The sequence below is a fragment of the Erythrolamprus reginae genome, chromosome 1, assembly GCF_031021105.1.
Source record: "Erythrolamprus reginae isolate rEryReg1 chromosome 1, rEryReg1.hap1, whole genome shotgun sequence".
Lineage (NCBI taxonomy): Eukaryota > Metazoa > Chordata > Lepidosauria > Squamata > Dipsadidae > Erythrolamprus > Erythrolamprus reginae.
The window spans coordinates 220,748,014-220,769,717 of record NC_091950.1 but is presented as its reverse complement, the minus strand read 5'-3'; the positions used below and the strand labels follow the sequence as shown (position 1 = coordinate 220,769,717).

Genomic DNA, 21,704 nt, shown 5'->3' with positions numbered 1-21,704 from the left:
GGAGACTGCTGGGAAGCCGCGCGGCTGTTTTAAAATGTGACAGCCGGGCGGCGGGGCTTCCCAGAAGCCTCCTGAACGCCGGTTCGTAACTCGAAAAACGTTCGTAAGAAGATGCAAAAATTTTCTGAACCCCGGGTTAGGTTCGGGAGGTTGCTGGGAAGCCCCCCAGGCCGGCTGCGACCTTTTAAAACAGCCGCGCGGCTTCCCAGCTGTCTGCCGAAGCCGAACGCCAAAACTGAACTTCCGCGTTCGGCTTCGGGAGACAGCTGGGAAGCAGCGCAGCTGTTTTAAAAGGTCACAGCCGGCCTGGGGGGCTTCCCAGCACCCCCCCGAACCCTGAACCCGGAAGTTCGGCACAAGTTCGGGGTTCGGGGGGGTGCTGGGAAGCCCCCCAGGCCGGCTGTGACCTTTTAAAACAGCCGCGCCACTTCCCAGCTGTCTCCCGAAGCCGAACGCGGAAGTTCGGCTTTGGTGTTCGGCTTTGGCAGACAGCTGGGAAGCCACGCAGCTGTTTTAAAAGGTCGCAGCCGGCCTGGAGGGCTTTCCAGCACCCCCCGAACCCGGTTTTGGGGTTCAGGGGGGTGCTGGGAAGCCCCCCAGGCTGGCTGTGACCTTTTAAAACAGCTGCGCCGCTTCCCAGCTGACTCCCAAAGCTGAACGCGGAAGTTCGGCTTTGGTGTTCGGCTTTGGCAGACAGCTGGGAAGCCGTGCGGCTGTTTTAAAAGGTCGCAGCTGGCCTGGGGGGTTCGGGGGGGTGCTGGGAAGCCCCCCAGGCCGGCTGTCACCTTTTAAAACAGCCGCGCGGCTTCCCAGCAGTCGCCGAAAGCCGTTTTTTTGGTTGCACGGATTAATTGACTTTACATTGTTTCCTATGGGAAACAATGTTTCGTCTTACGAACCTTTCGTCTTACGAACCTCCTCCTTGCACCAATTAAATTCGAATCATGAGGTATTACTGTACGCACAAAGACCATTTGGTCCGACTGATAGGGAAGGTTTGATGTCATGGATTGCTTTTTATATTGCTCTTAGGTCAAAGTGGACCCCGATTGGTGGTGGGGTATGTGTGTGTGTCGGGGTGGTGGGCACATTTCACTATGCACTGTTTTAAGTTGTGTGTATATTAAACTTGTTAAAAATTAATAAAAAATATTATTAAAAAAAAGAGGAAGTATTTGCCTTGGTCTCTGATTTAAACTTATATGTTAATTGGAATGCTGACAGTGGCCTGTCTTACCACACTGTTGGCAAATGGTGTCATAAAACTTGCGGATATGTGGGGGTAGATGTAGCATGGCTTAGGTCTCCGTGCCTCGAAACCCTGGTGCCAATCCATTCTGATGTCCTCTTCATCTCTGCTATTGTTGGGCTCTTTGTGGTAACTTGTTTTGTGCATTTCAGAGATGTTTGGGGCATTGGGGTGCTCTTTCTTTGCAGTGCCTCAGTGGCCTTAGTAGAAGTCTCAGCAGCCTCAGCCATTAGCACTCTCCCACCCAATAGAGCAGACCTGTTTGACAACTTGCTAGCTAATATGAAAATTTCAAGACACAGCACAAAAACTAATGTACGGTAGTTTGCAGGGTCATGTCAGGTTTAGCCAGGAGCCTCCTTTGCAGCCTAATGTCTTAGACCCCACAAATGAGCTAGTCCAGTAGTGTATTATCTAAGTCATGGAATTGCCAGTGAATGGCAGCTTTCCAAAGAGTTGTGATGTGCTTATTGATGTTTTTGCCATTGTTCTATGCACATTGGTGAAATTCAGGGTAGCTGACCATTCTGGAAGGCACCAGAGCATACTGATTCTGTAAAAATTGTTGCAGGATTGACCACGCTATTGTTTCTATGAGCGTTGTATCTGCCAAGGACACGACTGTGTTGAAACCTTTGTACCTTCTCAGGAACATTCCTTGCTTCCCATTGTCCTAGAGGCCTTGCATGTCATTGGAAGGAGTAAAATCTCATCATGTAAGACCCCCAGGTCTCTTTTGCTGGGTCGAATGGCATTGGCGGGTGGAGGGACGACATAGCAGCTTCTTAGTAGCTTTTGAATTTCGTGCCTCAAAATGTCCGATGCTTCCTTCCTGCCAGGCGGTCTTGCTCTAAAGTTTCTCTTCAGTATCCCATCCTCATCACCAATGTTGGGTTCTGGTACTGAAGAGTCAAGCAGCAACTTTGTAACAACAGCTCTTTTTATTAGAACGATTGTAACTCCAGCAAAAGCCCACCCAGTGGTTCCTGTTTAATGAACTGGTGTTTGAGGAAGAAAACAGTATTTGATTTGTTAATTTTGCCTGATACACATTTGAATCATTTTGGTTGTTGTTTTTTAGGTTTATTATTTTCTCCTTTCTCAGCAGATCTGACAGCCCGGTTGTCTTGGATGAAATGGGATTAAAATGCATAACAGAAAAGAGGATTCTTCAAAAGATCTGACTGCTTGAAATCAGCTATTAAATTCTCATAAATCTATTTATTTATATGTATATTAATAATGAACATAATTTTCATTACAATCCATTGTATGTGAAGATGTTCAATTAGGAGAATAATTTAATACTTGAGAGACTAATGGAAGAATTTCTGATTTTTCTGAGCATCCAAATAGTTAGCAGGATCACATATAAAATAACTTTAGTTTTGAGGGGAAAACTTTTACTTTTAATTAAGTGGAAATCAAAGGCTCCCTCAAAGTTGGTTTTCACCAGATATGTGCCAACATATTTCCAATAAAGCTGTTCTTTGAGGAATCTACCTGCCTCAGAGTTTTTCTTTGCAATGGATCTATTACTTGCTTGTCAGATGGCAGAATTAATGTTCTTGAAGGAGACACTACAGTCTGTTGTGGTTGGCTCTGGGCCAGCTCCTGCCCCAAGGAATGTGGGGGTGGATGTGGGTGAATCATCCCAGTGTCAAAGGCCTGTTTTACTGCCTTTGGATAGCGAAGTATCGTCAGAAGCAGGGAGTGACTGTGAAATGGGACCCTCAGAGGGGGTCATGGCAGACAGCCAATTAGGAAGCCATTCATCCTCCTCATCTTCACTGGACTCTGATGAAGAAGCAATAATAGACGCATGCATGCGGAGGGCCATGAATAGGAAAGAGCAGCTACGTAGGTATTACAGGAGATAAGAGAGTTCACCTGTTTTTGGGTGTGGTTCAACTAATTAGGGGTGCTGTTAAATGTGCAGCGTGTCGGCCTCTCAGTGTGGAAGATTATCTGTTTATGATAGTGGATTGTGGCTTGACTCTCCGGATTCTCTAAGGACTCTGTGCTTTGATATCAGGATTCTGAACATAAATCATTGTTAAATGTGTGAGTTGGACAATGTCTGAAGGAGAGTAGCTGTGATGACGTCACAGCTACTTGTAAATTGCTTTGAGTTTGTTTTTTCTGTTTTTTCACTGCATTCAAGTCTGTTTGTTTTGAAAGTGAGCCCTTTGACTACAAAAAGGGGGGTTTGCTTCTATTTTTATGTGGATAAAGAAAGTATTCTTGACTTTTCACATGTGTGTGTCTGTTTTTGCTACCTTTGCATTTAATTAGAGGCTTGTGCAGAGAGCCGGCAGAACACAGTCACTATGTCACAGTCACTATGGGTTCTCTTGCCCTTTAAGTCATGACAATCATAAAATAGCTAACCACAACACCATGTTACAACTTTACATGGCGGTCTTAAAGTGATTGCCTTTGTTGTTTTAAGCAAACTCATTATTTGCTATGGCACAGTTTTGTTAAAAACCTAGAAATGAATGCTTAAAGAAAGAAAATATGAGGTACAAGGCAAGAAAGAAAGAAATGTTGACTTCTGACTTTTTAAAAGTACAGTACTGCATCAAATACTAAACAAACAATACAGGCAACTACAACTAAAGCTGTTAGAACATTACAGAATCAATTGTTAATATTATATAACTAGCAATTTCTGTAACAACAAATCTATTTAATTGGCAAAATGAAAGTCAAAGTTTCATTTTTTTAATCAGAAGCAAAAATAAAATATATAACATAATTATAGATTGTTAAGAGTTGGAAGGGACCTTTTAGGTCATCTAGTCCAACTCCCCATTCCCTAGGCCATTTTGGACAAATGGCAGCCCAATCTCCCTTTGAAAGTCTCAAGTGTTGAAGCTCTCACAACCTCTGCAAGCAAGCTGTTCCACTGGTTGATCATTCTCACCGTCAGAAAGTTTCTCCTTATTTCCAGGTTGAATTTCTTCTCGGTCAGCTTCCATCAATTATTCCTTGTCTGACCTTCCGATGCCTTGGAAAATAGCCTGATATATTTTCTCTGTGGCAGCCCTAAAATATTGGAATACTGCTATCACGTTCCCCCTGGTCCTTCTCTTCACTAGACTGCCCATGCACAGTTCCTGCAACTGCTTTTTGTATGTTATAGTTTCCAGTCCCCTAATCATCGTAGTTGCTCTTCTCTGCACTTTCTCTAGTTTCAATGTCCTTTTTTGTAGTGTGGTGACCAAAACTGGATGCAGTACTCTAGGTGTGGTCTGAAAAAAGCTTTATAGAGTAGTACTAGTAACTCTCCAGTCCTTGATTGTATCCCTCTATTTATGTAGCTCAGAACTGTGTTGGCCTTTTTGGCTGCTGCTGCATGCTGCTAACTCATATCTAGCTGGTTGTCTACCAAGACTCTGATATCCCTCTCACAGCCACTGCTATTGAGTGTGGTTTTGCTCAGTTTGTATGAGTATTTTTGATTCTTTTTACCTAGGTGTAGAATTTTACTTTTCTCCATGTTGAATTTCATTTCATTTATTTGGGCCCAGTGTTGAGTCTGTTGAGGTCCCTCTGGATTCTGAGTCTGTCTTCTAGGGTATTTTCTACTTCCACCAGTACAAAATACCCTAGAAAATACCCTTGGTACAATCTGCAAATTTGGTTACTTCTCCTGCTATTCCCTCATCTAGGTCATGTATGAAGATATTAAAAATATTGGGCCTAGGATGGAACCTTATGGTACCCCACTGTTTACTTCTCTCCATGTGGACTTAGACCCATTGAGGACTACTTGTTGAATGCAGTTAGTCAGCCAACTGGTTAGTAATCCATCTGGTTGTGATGGATTAACATTAGTTTCTAGCTTACTAAGAAATTTTGATCCTAATTGTTTGGTCCTTGTTGGGCATTCTTAATCGGATGTATTTAGTGGACAAGAGAACCCACTCAGAAGGGGAGCTGGATTGATTGATGCTTGTCAGTCTGTTCTTTATAGGCTTCTGCCTGCTGTTCTTGATTGCCCCACTGGAACATGACTTTTTTCTGAAGGAGCCGGGTAAGGGGCACGGTCAGAGTGGAAATCTCAGGATAAATGACCAATAGTTCACAAATCCTAGGAGATGTTGGATGTCTTTGACTCTGTGAGGGGGCTGCCACATTCTTAAAGCCTTGATCTTGCCAGGGTCCATGGATATGCCTTGTGGAGAAATGAGGTGACCTAGAAACTCTATGGTAAACTGGTATTTCTCCAACTTGGCATAAAGATGGTGCTACTGCAGACTCTGTAATACTTGGTGGAGATATTGGTTGTGGCACTTTGGGAAGGGGGAGTAAATCAAAATGTCATTCAGACAAACTGGTCCAGCATTCATGAAATGCTGGAACACTGCTGGAGTGTTGGTTAATCTGAATGGTATGACTATGTATTCAAAGTGGCCATACCAAATGCCGTCTTCCATTCATTATTCATTACCCTCATGTATATGCACCAAATTGTAGGTGCCTCACAGATCCAGTTTGATGAAAATGGTTGCCAACTGAAGCATCTACATAAGTTCCAGGATGAGTGGCAAAAGATATCTGTTCACCATTATAGTTTAAGTTTTCTGTAATGCAACACAGATGCAACTCTCCTGACTTTTTCTTGACAAATAGGACTGGAGCTGATAGGGATGATTGGGAAAGCTGAATAAAACTCTGGGTCAGATTCTTATCAATGAAGTCTTTTAATGCCGCCAATTCAGATTCAGAAACGGAGTAGATGCACATAACAGGAAGCAGAGCTTTTGGAAGCAGATCAATTGGGCAGATCAGTGCGGGGGCAACTGATCTGCCTCGGCCTCACTAAGGACATTGGTGAAATTCGCTAAGTCGGATTTGCAGCTCCAATTGCAGCGAACAATTGCACTTGCACAGATTTGGTGGATATGGTCAACGCATTGTGTTGTGGTTAGCTCTGGCCCAGCTCTTGCCCCAAGGACTGTGGATGTGGGGGAGACATCCACATGCTGCAGGCCTGTTTTGCCCCCGGTGGAATATGCTGATGAAGGCTCCTCTGACCAAGAAGACATGAGTGACAGGGAGGAGGAGAGTGTGGCAGACAGCTCAGAAGAAGATCTATTATCTAGCTCCTCCTTGGATTCAGAACAAGAGTTAATGATATAGCCACGCATGCGTAGAGCAATGCATAGGCAACAACTGAGAGATTATTATCAAAGAAAATGAGGCCACCTGTGGTTGGGTGGGGCTGTCGTAATTATTGAGGCTGCTATAAATAGCAGCCTGTGGGTTTGGCCATTGAGGAGGATTATCTGATCGTTGTGTTTCATGCCTGCTTTGCTGCATTTGACCTTTTGTGTGTTGATTTTCCCCCGCTTTGAAACTAAACCAGAGCAAAGTGTGTTTCACTTTGTGAAAGAAGAAGGACTGTGAATTGCCTCACAGCTGCAAGCTAAGTATCACAGAACTGATAAGGGACTTGTACAAATTACCAGTTTGTTTGGAGACAAGTGCTCTTTGCTATACCAAAAGAGGGCTTAGTTTAAGTGAATTTTCATTATAAAGAACATTGTTTTCAATTTTCAAACATGTGTGTGTCTGAAATTTGTACCTGTGAATTTTTGGGAGGAGTTTACCAGAGAGCCCGACAGAAAACATTGCAGGCTGGAGAACAAAATAAAGTTCTGAAACCACACGATACAAGGGTTATGAGTCTGCAGCCATGGCAGACCTAGCACCAACGGCAAATGGAGACCTGCTGTAATGCAAAAGCCTCTTCATTCTGTCCTATAGCCAATTGCACTGGTTGATTGGTCCCGACAACAGAACCCAGCCATCAATTGTCTCTAGCACCGGAGGAAGGTTCATGGACATAATGACCGAATGCCTCATCCCTAAAGTTCGTGGTCACTTCTGATTCCACAATGTATGCGCTTGCACCCCCATGGACCAGTTGTCTATGAAGTCCAGATTCAAATGCCATGGGGGTCCAGCATCTACCTCAGCAGGCCAAGATTCTGTTTTGGTACATGCCTGACCCAGCATTTCCACTATGCCAGGATCAAGCTGTTTCCTGACAAAATGGACTGGGTTTGAGTCACAGGATCAGGAACCAATGTGCCACGGGTTCCTGAATCTGTGGGCAAGAAATGGCAATATGGCTGTGCTGCCAATAGTATAAACACAACCTCCCTGCCTGTTGTGATTCAGCCTGAGGCTCCTCAGGGACCGGCTGGAGCTCTGCTGGATCCATGCCCAGAGGAGGAGGACAGTGAACAGGAGGGGGAGGGCCAGGCAGACGGGGGAGAGGAACAGCGGCTTTCGATACCATCGACCATGGTATCCTTCTGCGCCGGCTGGAGGGGTTGGGAGTGGGAGGCACTGTCCTTCAGTGGTTCTCTTCCTACCTCTCTGGTCGGTTGCAGTCGGTGTTAGTGGGGGATCAGAGGTCGACCTCTAGGTTACTCCCTTGTGGGGTGCCTCAGGGGTCGGTCCTCTCCCCCCTACTATTTAATATCTCCATGAAACCGCTGGGTGAGATCATCCAAGGGCATGGGGTGAGTATCATCAGTATGCAGATGATACCCAGCTTTACATCTCCACCCCTTGTCCAGTCGGCGAAGCAGTGGAAGTGATGTGCCAGTGCCTGGAGGCTGTTGGGGTCTGGATGGGTGTCAACAGACTCAAGCTCAACCTGGATAAGATGGAGTGGCTGTGGGTTTTGCCTCCCAAGGACAATTCCATCTGTCCGTCCATCACCCGGGGGGGGGGAGTCACTAACCCCCTCAGAGAGGGTTCGCAACTTGGGCGTCCTCCTCGATCCACAGCTCACATTAGAGAAACATCTTTCAGCTGTGGCGAGGGGGGCGTTTGCCCAGGTTCGCCTGGTGCACCAGTTGCGGCCCTATTTGGACCGGGAGTCACTGCTCACAGTCACTCATGCCCTCATCACCTCGAGGCTCGACTACTGTAATGCTCTCTACATGGGGCTACCTTTGAAAAGTGTTCGGAAACTTCAGATCGTGCAGAATGCAGCTGCAAGAGCTATCATGGGCTTTCCTAAATTTGCCCATGTCACACCAACACTCCGCAGTCTGCATTGGTTGCCGATCAGTTTCCGGTCACAATTCAAAGTGTTGGTTATGACCTATAAAGCCCTTCATGGCACTGGACCAGAATATCTCCGGGACCGCCTTCTGCCGCACGAATCCCAGTGACCAGTTATGTCCCACAGAGTTGGCCTTCTCCGGGTCCCGTCAACTAAACAATGTCGTTTGGCGGGACCCAGGGGAAGAGCCTTCTCTGTGGCGGCCCCTTTGGAACCAACTCCCCCCAGATATCAGAGTTGCCCCCACCCTCCTAGCCTTTCGTAAGCTCCTTAAAACCCACCTCTGTCATCAGGCATGGGGGAATTGACATGTTCCTTCCCCCTAGGCTTATAAAATTTATGCATGGTACGCTAGTGTGTATGATTGGTTTTAATTTGTGGTGTTTTTTTTTAAAAAAGTAATTTAAATATTGGATTTGTCTTACATTGTATTGCTATTGCTGTGAGCCGCCCCGAGTCTGCGGAGAGGGGCGGCATACAAATCTGATTAAACTTGAAACTTGAAACTTGAACATCAGGAAGAGGAGGAGGGAGAGCAGCCTGAGACCCCGGGGGGGGGCTCTCCCCAGCTAGTAGCCTGGATTCATTGGATGAAGACACACAGGCTATAATAGACATGAGGCAGAGACGTGCAGCTCAAAGAAGGGGCCAATTAGAAAGGTATTTCCATCCCTGAATTGGCAACAGCTGGGTTTGGGTGTGGTTCTCCTCAGCAGGGTTGAAAAGGCAGGCCCGCCCTTACAGTCTTGTGGAGAGTTATCAACTGGGAGTCCTGTGACCTTGCTTCGATTCTTGGCATCTCTGATCTTGGATTGTGGCCTAGAAGTCTGGAAGACTTGGGGGGAGGCGTGGGTTTTATTATCTCCAGCGTTGTTTTTGCCAGCAAGAATCCTGTTTTATTGCCTGGCCTTCGTGAAACCTCTGTGAAGCTTCATAGTCTTCGGAGAGGGGCGGCATACAAATCTAAGTAATAAATAAATAAAATAAATAGTGTTCCTGTCTGTAAGAACAATTTTTGTTACCTGTGTTTGCTTTCAAGTATATAAACTGCCTTTGCTTTTTACCAGTGTGTCTGGATACTCTTTTTGGTTGGTGTTGGCGTCTGGGGGGGACCCAGACAGAACACTGCCCAGCGTCAGTTTTTTCTTCACTGGACAAGCGAGCCCTGGCTGCACCAATGCCCAGAGGCTCTACGCATGGTACCAAGGCTAGATGGACAATTGGAGAAATAGGATGGGGCCAGTTCATCAAAGAGTTGGGAGTTGTCTAAGCAGGATGCTAAGAATCTCTGCTCTGCAATCTGGTATCAATTTGCAGACACAGTCGCACCATTTCCATCATGGTGAGAGAAATCTCAACTCTGGCCAGCTCATTCAACAAACAGTCCAATAAGCCATCCTGGAACATATCCAGGAGAGTCCAGGAGAGATGACACATTTCAGTTCGAGTCCTAGCTGAGTAAGTGGAATTCGCTGATGTACTCTCGGAGGGGTTTCCGGCTTTGCTTTAATCTCCGAGAGGCCGTCTGAACCTTGATGGAATCCGCAAACATCTCCCCCAGATGAGCCCCTTAAATCCTAGAGGAGGGGACTGTCATGCATTAACAACGTTGTGACCCATTGAGCTGCTGAGCCAGATAGATAGATGTCTCTGTCATGTGGAAAGTCCTCCAGCCGCAACTGGCATTGTCCCCAAAAGGCCGGAAACATGGATTTGTCCCCATTAAATTTATCTGGCACAGCAACCGGGCAATGTCTTCTCGGAGCAGGAACATGAACCGACTGCCCATTTGGCCTTGAAGTTTAGCCAAATCAGCAGAAATTGCAGCTCTCTGTTGCTGTAAATATGCGTTCTACTGCTGAAGCTTTTCCATTTTCCCAGTTTGTGTGGGTGGGGTGGGCAGGAGAACAAACTGTTCTGTCCCAGCGCTGAGCTCTCCAAGAATCAGATGCAAACCACCGAATTAACTAATAAAATGTTTACTATGTATTATGCCTTATGCAGTTGAGTCTTTTCGCAAAGAAATTAAATGCTAGCAAGAAATTCACCGCTCTGATTACAAAGTCTTAGCAGCTGGCCAAAGTCCCAGGAATAGATAAACACAACAACTAATTACTAGGTTGTCTTTTCTTATTTTTTAGCAAGCGAGCCACAACAGGTAGGCTATAACTTATTTATGTTTTAATGTATATAGATAGGTTTTTATGACTGCAAGCCTCCCAGAGTTAAGCATGATGGGAAGATATGAAATCTGGCTAAGGAAAAGCTCTGTGATGATGTTCTGTCGAGCTCTCTGGTAGAATTCTCCCGAAAATTCACAGATACAAATTTCAGACACACACGTTTGAAAATTCAAAACAATGTTCTTTATACCGAAAATTCAAATAAACTAAGCACTCTTTTTGTATAGCAAAGAGCACTCGCCTCCAAACAAACTGGTAATTTGTACAAGTCCCTTATCAGTTCTAAGATACTTAGCTTGCAGCTGTGAGGCAATTCACAGTCCTTCTTCTTTCACGAAGTGAAACACACTTTGCTCTGGGTTAGTTTCAAAGTGGGGAAAAATCAGCACACAAAGGTCGAAGTCAGCAAGGCAGGCACGAAACACCACAATCAGATAATCCTCCACAATGGCCAAACTCACAGGCTGCTATTTATAGCAGCCTCACTAATTACCACAGCCCCACCCAACCACAGGTGGCCTCATTTTCTTTGATAATTATTTCTCAGTTGTTGCTGCCTATGCATCGCTCTCCGCATGCGTGGCTGTATCATTAACTCTTGTTCCGAATCCAAGGAGGAGCTAGATAATTGATCTCCTTCTGAGGTGTCTGCCAAACTCTCCTCCTCCCTGTCACTCATGTCTTCTTGGTCAGAGGAGCCTTCATCAGCAAATTCCACCGGGAGCAAAACAGGCCTGCGGCATGTGGATGTCTCCCCCACATCCACAGTCCTTGGGGCAGGAGCTGGGCCAGAGCTAACCGCAACAGATGGTCTATTTCAAAGGTTATCATTCCAATTTGAACAACTGAGTAACTGAACATGACCTGCCTCCATAGAATTCTGAAGAACCGCTGGCCGGATGAGGTGCCAGACACTGAAGTCTTCTCCAGTGGCCTGCCATCAATTCCCACCCCTTCTGGGCAAGCCATATTGCTAGGGTTGCCAGACCATCACATCCCTAAACAGTTCCTCTATGGTGAGCTGTCAAAAGGAAACCGATTGCACAGGGAACAAAGGAAGCGATACAAAGATACGTTGAAAGCCTCCTTCAAGTTCCTCGATATCGACACCACCTCCTGGGAAACCCTGGCACAAGATTGATCAACATGGCGCATGCTGATCCATCAAGAGTGCCAGACATCTGAGGACAGAAGATCATAGCAGAAGCAAGCACTCCATAAACGCTGTGACAATGGTGCCTACACATATCTACCCAACATGTGGCAGAACATTTTGTGCCCATATAGGCCTTACCTGCAGACACATTGCAGACAGTTCACAACCTGTTAGATGTCAAGGTCCTCTTCGAACATGATGGATGAACATCATCACAATTTCTGGAGCAGAGATTCTGCGTCAACTATTCTTTAGCTATACAGTTATCCTTTGTTTTTTGCTGGGGATGCATTCCAAGACCACCCATTAAAAAAAAATTTCCATGAAGTAGAGGAAAGATATTTTTTATGTATTTAACGAGTATTTGGACTTTTAAAACCCACCCTTTGCATTAAACAGTCATTCTATAATGTTTCTCAGCTGGAACTATGTGTGATATCCTTCCAGTTTCTTTAATAGAGTACAGTAGTACTGTAGAAGAATTTTATGAATTTTTAATGGATTTAAATTTTTTAATGAATTTAATGGATTTAAGGGGCTTAAATCCATTAAATTCATTAAATTCATTAAAAATTTAAATCCATTGAAAACCCGTGAAATAGTGAATCCATGAAAGATGAACCGTGAAGTAGCGAGGGATTACTGTAATTGTAGGATATGTTTGCTTTGCTCTTCTTTTTAAACTTCTGTATAACTTCTGAAGTGGGGTAAGAGAGCAAAGTGATGGTAGCAGCATTGCAGTCTTGTGCAATCAACTCCGGCTCCTCCATTTTAATGCAGTGTCCAGAACTGGACAGAGTGCCCTAAATAATTCAGATCAGGACATAACACATAACTATTGTTTCATGTTATGTAAATGTAGGATTACAGACCTGGCAGACATGACTCTGAGATTCATAGACTGTCTGGTAAAAATATAACAAACCATAATTATGAGTGTCTGATCAGGAAGGTGATGCTTAGGTTCATCATGTGCGTTGAGATTTCAGATGGCCATTAATGTATCATTAACTTTGCAGGTATCCTACCATAAACAAATGGAGGGGGGCAGATGAAGTTAGGAAGTTATGGAGTTGGTAAGAAGAGCATAAGGATGGAGGGAGGGTACTGACAGGAACTAGTGGTGCTAAGCAGCTAAATTCCATCACCTCAAGAACCTCTCCGAGAAACACCTACATTCAAAGTTGTTCCCAAAACATCAAGCCAGGATGCTATTGGGCACATTTGTGGCCCTACCAGAGGTGAAAACTTTGTATTTTGGGGTGGAAATATTCAGACCTTGCCTTGCTTTTGCTGTCCATTTGGAGTGAGCGGCATATAAATGCAATAAATAGATAGATAGATAGATAGATAGATAGATAGATAGATAGACAGACAGACAGACAGACAGACAGACAGACAGACACAAACAAACCAACAAACCACTAACCACTAACTCTTCATAAAAGAACCTATCACTTCAACTAAATGGGTCGAGAGTCTTCATTTCCTAGGTACTTAGCCTCACTAACTTAGATACTTGCTTGCCTAAACATTTTTCTGAAGGTATTTCATTTCTGTGAATTTCTGTGCATTTTTCCCCATTGCACTGTACTTCTTCAATTGTGATTTTATACAATTGCTGTATTTTGCTGACATTTCTTTCATCATTTTTTCCTTTCATCCTCTTCCATCATGAAAAGAAAGATGGAACCTGCTTTATAATATTTTCAACTGAAATTGCTTTCAAAGGCCTTCTGTTTGCAAGACATACTCAAAATTTGGCTGTTTTTCAAAATACATTTTAGCATAAATATAAAAAAATGAATTGACAAAGACAATTATTATTAACTGCAATACAGATAATTTTTTAAATTAATTTTATCTTTTTATTTACACCACAACAAGATGTCATAATGTGGTACAAAATACTGAACTTGTATTAAAGTTGAGATTGATGTTGGTATAGGTTAGAGAAAAACACAACTGATTGAAAAAAGTAAAACAATATAACAAAAAACACGAATGAAAGACATAAAGGAAAAAGAACCCAATTTTCAAATCTACTAAGAAAAAAGTCACAATAAAATTTTGTACAAAGAATATGCTACTATAATTTAAAGGGTCCATACAATTAAGGATTAAAGTTTGTATAAATTACAGAGTAAACTGGTAGCTGCTATCAATGATGATATATTGAGCATGTTTAGGCATAAAGCAGAATATAATAATGTTACAACTTTTCATAGTACATATTTGTAATAAATTCTTGGGTTAATAGTTTTTCAACCCATATATATGGGTTGCCAGCAATATAAATAACCACAAGTGTTAAATTATTTTCCATGGCCCATTTTTAAAAATTATCTCAAATACAATATGATGCCGGGAGGAAACCAAGCTCAACTATCCCTATGAAGAAATCTCATTTTGTGCTGATACAAAGTTTTGTTCAAATTCATAATGTTTGCACAGCACATCACTGCTTAAATGTGAAAATCTCGCTTTATAAATCCTACTAATTTAAAAAGTAATACAGTTAAACTGAAGTGTTACCTCTTAAAATTATTTCCAATTTTACATGAGGTTGAATTAAACAGAAGTTAGCATATGTTTGCACTTTCCTTATCCCTTACAAAGACAGAATCACCCCCCTTTAAAAAAATTGCATATTTGTGTACTCAGCATAGTTTTCCTAGAACATTTTCACATAAATACAATATCTTCTATTATTGGTTTGTCACAAATGCAATTATTTTCTTTAAAATGACAAATGTTCAAGTAGTTCTTTGTCATTTTTAATTTTATTTTAAAAGCATAGGTCTTTAATCAGATGAGTCAATTAAACTTCCCTTTTCCATGCCTCTTATACTTGTGTGACACAAAGCTACCAACTTGTATAACTTGCTAATGCTATCAGAAAGCTTTCCCCCACAGCTGCCAAATATGGTGTGCAAAATCTGTTTATGATATAAAGGCATGCCAACCTAATATATAATATATTTTAAGTATAGGAAACTTTTAAAATCTATTCATATATTTATCAATGCCCATACATTTTGGCTCAAAGGTTTAGAAAAAGAAATCTGAAATGGGTACATGATTAGTAAAAAGGAATGTTTGTCGGTACTGAAAGTAAAAAGTAAAAAGTAAAACATGTATGATCATTTAGATAATTTAGATCATTCTGTTTTAACATGTTGTGGGATAATTGTAGGAACTCACTCTTTACTTTCAAAACTGGGTTAATCAAAACACATATAGAATCCTGCTGGTGGAACCACTTCCTTGCAGAATAAAAAACCTTTTTGTTTATTCACAGAGCCTAGAAGCCTTCCTTATCTATGCTTTTATTATACAATTATTTCCATTATTTCCATTCTCCCAACATGTATGTGTTTTCTCTCCTAGAATAACTGCAGAAGAAATCCAGTTTCAGGCTTACAGTGAAATTATGGTACATCTATTTTAAATAGAAATAAATTATGGAGCAAATTACATATACTAAAATTCTTTCTGACTTCAGAAAAGCATTTAACTCCCAAAGATGTAGCAATTTGAAAGTAACAAATACTCTTAAAAGTAACATTAAAAGCAATCATATTAACAGCATTTATACATACTAATATTTTTTGTGACAAAAAAAAATCCTGACAATTTTGATGTTCAAATATAAAATAGATATGAAATTGCAATGATCACAGAATTCAATACTTTTTATCAATTGTAATAAAACATAGTAAATTAACAAAATACAAAACCAAGTAATTTCACACAAAAATCTTTTTAGAGCACAGCAACAAAGCATTTTATAAAATATACATTTTATCTTTACCATCAAACTTTACTCTTAGAGTATGCTCTTGGCAGTTCTAATGCCAAAAATAATCCATCATTCTGAATATATTTGGGTTAGCATGAACATACAGTTTTAAAAACTGTATATTAACTTTTTAATTACATAAATTCCTAAAGCTCATCTGTACTAATTGAAATTTATGTTTATATTCTCACAACTCTAGTCATAATGGAATGAAAGAAAAAAGCTTTTCAAAACTAATAATTATAAATTTACTCTATCAGTTAATATAACCAAAAAAAGTTTATTTAGAAAACAATTAATCTCTTCTAATTTCCCTGCTAAAAATTTAAGCAGGGAAATTAGAAGAGTTACACAACTTCTCTCATTTTAAAAAATATGTAGAAGAAAGGATATGGTGAAGAGTAACACACTCAAAAACCAAATGTAATTATTATTATTGTTATTTATTTTGAAGTAATCTTTAAAGGGATTATTCAAGCATAGTAATGTGTAATGCTCAGTATTAACTGTACCAACAAAATATCTTTCAACCTATTTATTTAAATTATTAATGCCTTTAATAATCCTTGCCACAGAGAATATACATTTTATAATACTAATCAACTTTCAAGAGAGCAAAGTTTATCATTTCTTTAGGTAGCGTAACAACTACAACTGAAGAACTGAGAAATTATAGAATCAATATTTGATTTCAAAATGACTGTGGAATCCTTCCTTTTGAGGAAAGAATATTTTGAAAATAGTACATATCAGTTTGCAACATGCACAAGATTAGGAAAAATGTTTTCTATACAAAAATCTGGAAATAAACAAACTTCAGAGTCCAAGGAGAAATTATGTATATCCAGAAAATAATGTCTGGAAACACAGTTCTCAAACCAAAGCAAACATGAAAATCAATGTAAATAAATTGGCTTTATTCGAAAACTAATGTGAAAATAAAACAGTAGCAAACCAGAAATACTTCATTTGTTAAAAGAGAGTCAACATTGAAGAACTTAAAAATAACAATATATAAGGTGTCTAAAATGTTGGTATTTTAATGTTCTAAATTGCACTTTGAAAATTGGCATTTTTAACTAGATCTTAACAAATCCACAACCTTTGGAAGGATTTTCCAATAGTTGCCACTATTCATATAGGTAATATAAATGCATTATAAATATTTAATTAAATTTGTTAAGAGTAATTTTCCTAAGCTTGGAATATATTTATATTATTCATTATACAGTGTACATAAATATTTATAGCTAAAAAAGTAAGCAATATACCATGCAATCTGCTTTTAATAAAAAGCATTCCATTTTTTTTAAAAAAATTGCAATTGTATTTGTGCATGCCTTTACAACCAAATTGATAATTTGTTATACATATTGTATAGAAGATGATGTTGGAGTTTTTAAAAAAATTAATGAACTTAAGAAACCCAACAGCATTTGCCATATGGCATACTTCTACTACCTTAATTTTTAAAAAATTAAACAAAGAAAGAAAAATAAAAATAGGATGTAGACTGTTTGGGAGAAGCTCTGGCCTTTGCTTTTTTTAAATAATTATGCTTTCTTACAGAATGCAGGTTTTGGCTTATTCTGCCAGAAAAACTGCTGAAAAGTTCTTTTCATTAAGGCATAGTTAATGTCAAGAAAAAACAGCTGCCCAAATCAGTCTATTATTTTAAAAGGCACAAACTGTTCCAATGGCTTTAGAAATGCTAAAGCCAATCCCTTTTCTGGCTATCTTTCTTTTTTTTACACTCACATTTATATAATTTGAATGAATATGAACAAGTTTTCTTTTTACCCTTCACAAGAAGAAAAATAACCCTCCTCAGGGTCTGAGTTTTGAAGAACTCTTATTCACAAATACACAAGAACCACAAAAATACTGAAACGAAGGTAAAATTTACTTTGAGCAATCTGAATGTAATTAAATGTTAAGCACCAGTTTTAAATGAAAATTGTCACATACATGTTAAGTCTTTGATTTTGAAACAACAGCAAAATCTGACACTAAATATTTCCCAGGCATCTTGCCTTTTATAACTTCCATTAAAAGAAAAATGGAAGATCACTCAGTGTGTCTTTAATTCATATTGCTGTTCTTCACCTGCATTTTTTGTTTTGTTTTTTATAAGTGAAATCCACATAACTACAATATGGAGAAATTAAACTGTTTTTCAAACATGGCTGCCTTTCTGGAAGAAACTCAGCGCAGGATGCAGGTATAACAAAAGAAAGCTTCTTGGCAGGCCTTCAAATACGAGATGACTTTCACTGGAGCACTTCAAAACAGGAGTAAGCTAGAGAAAAGGATCCTCTTCCATAGGCTCCTCATCTAGCCTGTAAGTAATTCATTAAGAAGAATTAGAATAATAGAACTGCATGGCCTAGAATTAGATAAATATGTTTATTAGTTAATGTTAATAAGCATGCAAAGCAATGTTATTTTGATGGATTACTCTACCACACAATCTTAAGTCATTAATATAGTATCTCGAGTCGGGTTGAGGACATTTAGCCTCCGCCAGTTGGATGAAGCGCTTTCCTCCGCAGCAGCTGATCGGCCGCTGCCTTCTCTCCCTCGCCCAAAGGCCCCTAGCTGTCCGCCCCAGCACTTGGGTCACAAAAATCCAAATTCAGCCACAGACATTTGGCCACATGGGACACTTCACCACCATCCAATCAGAACGGTTGTTACAAAATGCTACTTTTGGAAGGAAAGAATGGAACAGTTTGCTCTTTCATACACAAACACACACACCAGTTGAATGATAGAGAGGGAAGGGACCTCAGTTGCCATATAGTCTGACCCCTCTTCTCTTTCAGGAGACTTACATAACGATAGAGAGGGAAGGGACCTCAGTGGCCATTTAGTCTGACCTGAACCCCCTTCTCATTCAGGAGACTAACAAAATGATAGAGAGGGAAGGAACCTCAGTGGCCATCTAGTCTGACCCCACTTCTCATTCAGAAGACTTACAGAATGATAGAGAGGGAAGGGACCCCAATGGCCATCTAGTCTGACCCCTCTTCTCATTCAGGAGACTTGCAGAATGATAGAGAGGGAAGGGACGTCATTGGCCATCTAGTCTGACCTGAACCCCCTTCTCATTCAGGAGACTTGCAGAATGATAGAGATGGAAGGGGCCTCAGTGGCCATCTAGTCTGACCCCTCTTCTCATTTAGGAGACTAGCAGAATTATAGAGATGGAAGGGGCCTCAGTGGCCATCTAATCTGACCCCCCCTTCTCATTCAGGAGACTTACGGAATGATAGAGAGGGAAGAGACCTCAGTGAATGAGAAGAGGGGTCAGACTAGATGGCCACTGAGGTCCCTTCCCTCTCTATCATTCCGTAAGTCTCCTGAATGAGAAGGGGGTTCAGGTCAGACTAGATGGCCACCGAGGTTCCTTCCCTCTATATCATTCTGTAAGTCTCCTGAATGAGAAGAGGGTTGAGGTGGGACTAGATGGCCACCGATGAACCTTCCCTCTCTATCATTCTGCAAGTCTCCTGAATGAGAAGTCAGACTAGATGGCCACTGAGGTCCCTTCCCTTTCTATCACTCTGTAAGTCTCCTGAAAGAGAAGGGGGGTTCAGGTCAGACTAGATGGCCACTGAGATCCCTTCCCTATCTATCATTCTGCAAGTCTCCTGAATGAGAAGTCAGACTAGATGGCCACTGTGGCCCCTTCCCTCTCTATCACTCTGTAAGACTCCTGAATGAGAAGGGGGTCAGGTCATATTAGATGGCCACTGTGGCCCCTTCCATCTCTATCATTCTGTAAGTCTCTTGAATGAGAAGTGGGGGTCAGACTACATGGCCACAGTGGCCCCTTCCCTCTCTATCATTCTGTAAGTCTCCTGAATGAGAAGGGGGTTCAAAGTAGATGGCCACTGTGGCCCCGTCCATCTCTATCATTCTGTAAGTCTCCTGAATGAGAAGGGGGGTCAGACTAGATGGACACTGAGGTCCCTTCCCTCTCAATCATTCCGCAAGTCTCCTGAATGAGAAGAGGGGGTCATATTAGATGGCCACTGAGGTCCCTTCCCTTTATATCATTCCGTAAGTCTCCTGAATGAGAAGGGGAGTCAGACTAGATGGCCACTGTGGCCCCTTCCATTTCTATCATTCTGTAAGTCTCCTGAATGAGAAGGGGGTTCAGGTCAGACTGGATGGCCACTGAGGTCCCGTCCCTCTCTATCATTCTGCAAGTCTCCTGAATGAGAAGGGGGGTCAGACTAGATGGACACTGAGGTCCCTTCCCTCTCTATCATTCCGTAAGTCTCCTGAATGGGAAGGGGAGTTAGACTAGATGGCCACTGAGACCTCTTCCCTCTCTATCATTCCGGAGTCTCCTGAATGAGAAGGGGAGTCAGACTAGATGGTCACTGTGGCCCCTTCCCTCTCTATCATGCTGTAAGTCTCCTGAATGAGAAGGGGGGTCAAACTAGATGGCCACTGTGGCCCCTTCCCTCTCTATAATTCTGTAAGTCTCTTGAATGAGAAGTGGGGTCAGACTAGATGGCCATCGAGGTACCTTCCCTCTCTATCATTCTGTAAGTCTTCTGAATGAGAAGGGGGTTCAAACTAGATGGCCACTGTGGCCCCTTCCCTCTCTATCATTCTGTAAGGCTCCTGAATGAGAAGGGGGTTTAGGTCAGACTAGATGGCCACCAAGGTCCCTTCCCTCTCTATCATTCTGTAAGTCTCCTGAATGAGAAGATGGGTCAGACTAGCTGGCCACTGAGGTCCCTTCCCTCTCTATCATTCTGCAAGTCTCCAGAATGAGAAGTCAGACTAGATGGCCACTGAGGCCCCTTCCCTCTCTATCACTCTGTAAGACTCCTGAATGAGAAGGGGGTCAGGTCATACTAGATGGCCACTGAGGTCCCTTCCCTCTCTATCATTCCGGAGTCTCCTGAATGAGAAGGGGACTCAGACTAGATGGTCACTGTGGCCCCTTCCCTCTCTATCATTCTGTAAGTCTCCTGAATGAGAAGGGGGTTCAGCTCAGACTAGATGGCCACTGAGGTCCCTTCCCTCTCTTTCATTCTGTAAGTCTCCTGAATGAGAAGGGGGGTCAGACTATATGGACACTGAGGTCCCTTCCATCTCTATCATTCTGTAAGTCTCCTGAATGAGAAGTCAGACTAGATGGCCACTGAGGTCCCTTCCCTCTCTATCATTCTGCAAGTCTCCTGAATGAGAAGTCAGACTAGATGGCCACTGAGGCCCCTTCCCTCTCTATCACTCTGTAGGACTCCTGAATGAGAAGGGGGTCAGGTCATCCTAGATGGCCACTGAGGTCCCTTCCCTCTCTATCATTCCGGAGTCTCATGAATGAGAAGGGGAGTCAGACTAGATGGTCACTGTGGCCCCTTCCCTCTCTATCATTCTGTAAATCTCCTGAATGAGAAGGGGGGGGGTCAGACTATATGGACACTGAGGTCCCTTCCCTCTCTATCATTCTGTAAGGCTCCTGAATGAGAAGGGGGTTTAGGTCAGACTAGATGGCCACCAAGGTCCCTTCCCTCTCTATCATTCTGTAAGTCTCCTGAATAAGAAGGGGGTTCAGGTAAAACTAGATGGCCATTGTGGCCCCTTCCATCTCTATCATTCTGTAAGTCTCCTGAATGAGAAGATGGGTCAGACTCGATGGCCACTGAGGTCCCTTCCCTCTCTATCATTCTGCAAGTCTCCTGAATGAAAAGAGGGGTCAGACTAGATGGCCACTGAGGTTCCATCCCTCTATCATTAAGTCTTCTGAATGAGAAGAGGGGTCAGACCAGAAGGCCACTGAAGTCCCTTCCATTTCTATCATTCTGCAAGTCTCCTGAATGAGAAGAGGGGTCAGACTAGATGGCCATTGAGATTCCTTCCGTCTCTATCATTAAGTCTCCTGAATTAGAAGAGGGGTCAGACTGGCCACTGAGGTTCCTAACCTCTCTATCATTCTGTAAGTCTCCTAAATGAGAAGGGGGGTTAGACTAGATGGCCATTGTGGCCCCTTCCATCTCTATCATTCTGTAAGTCTCCTGAATGAGAAGAGCGTTCAGGTCAGACTAGATGGCCACTGAGGTTCCTTCCCTCTCTATCATTCTGTAAGTCTCCTAAATGAGAAGGGGGGTTAGAATAGATGGCCATCGAGGTCCCTTCCCTCTCTACCATTCTGCAAGTCTCCTGAATGAGAAGTGGGGTCAGACTAGATGGCCATCGAG

At 42.1% G+C, this 21,704-nt stretch overlaps 1 protein-coding gene across 4 annotated transcripts in view; it reads right to left on the bottom strand.

Moving 5' to 3' along the window:
* Nucleotides 1-16,383: 16,383 nt before the first annotated feature.
* The window catches only part of LOC139156524 (histone deacetylase 4), an 815,291-nt gene continuing 809,970 nt past the window's right edge, over nt 16,384-21,704 (bottom strand). For all 4 annotated transcript variants that reach the window (XM_070732257.1, XM_070732259.1, XM_070732258.1 and 1 more), the window contains one exon: nt 16,384-17,822. In XM_070732257.1, the coding sequence (XP_070588358.1) occupies nt 17,783-17,822 (40 nt within the window). In that variant the 3' untranslated portion in view covers nt 16,384-17,782. The remainder of the gene's footprint in view (nt 17,823-21,704) is intronic.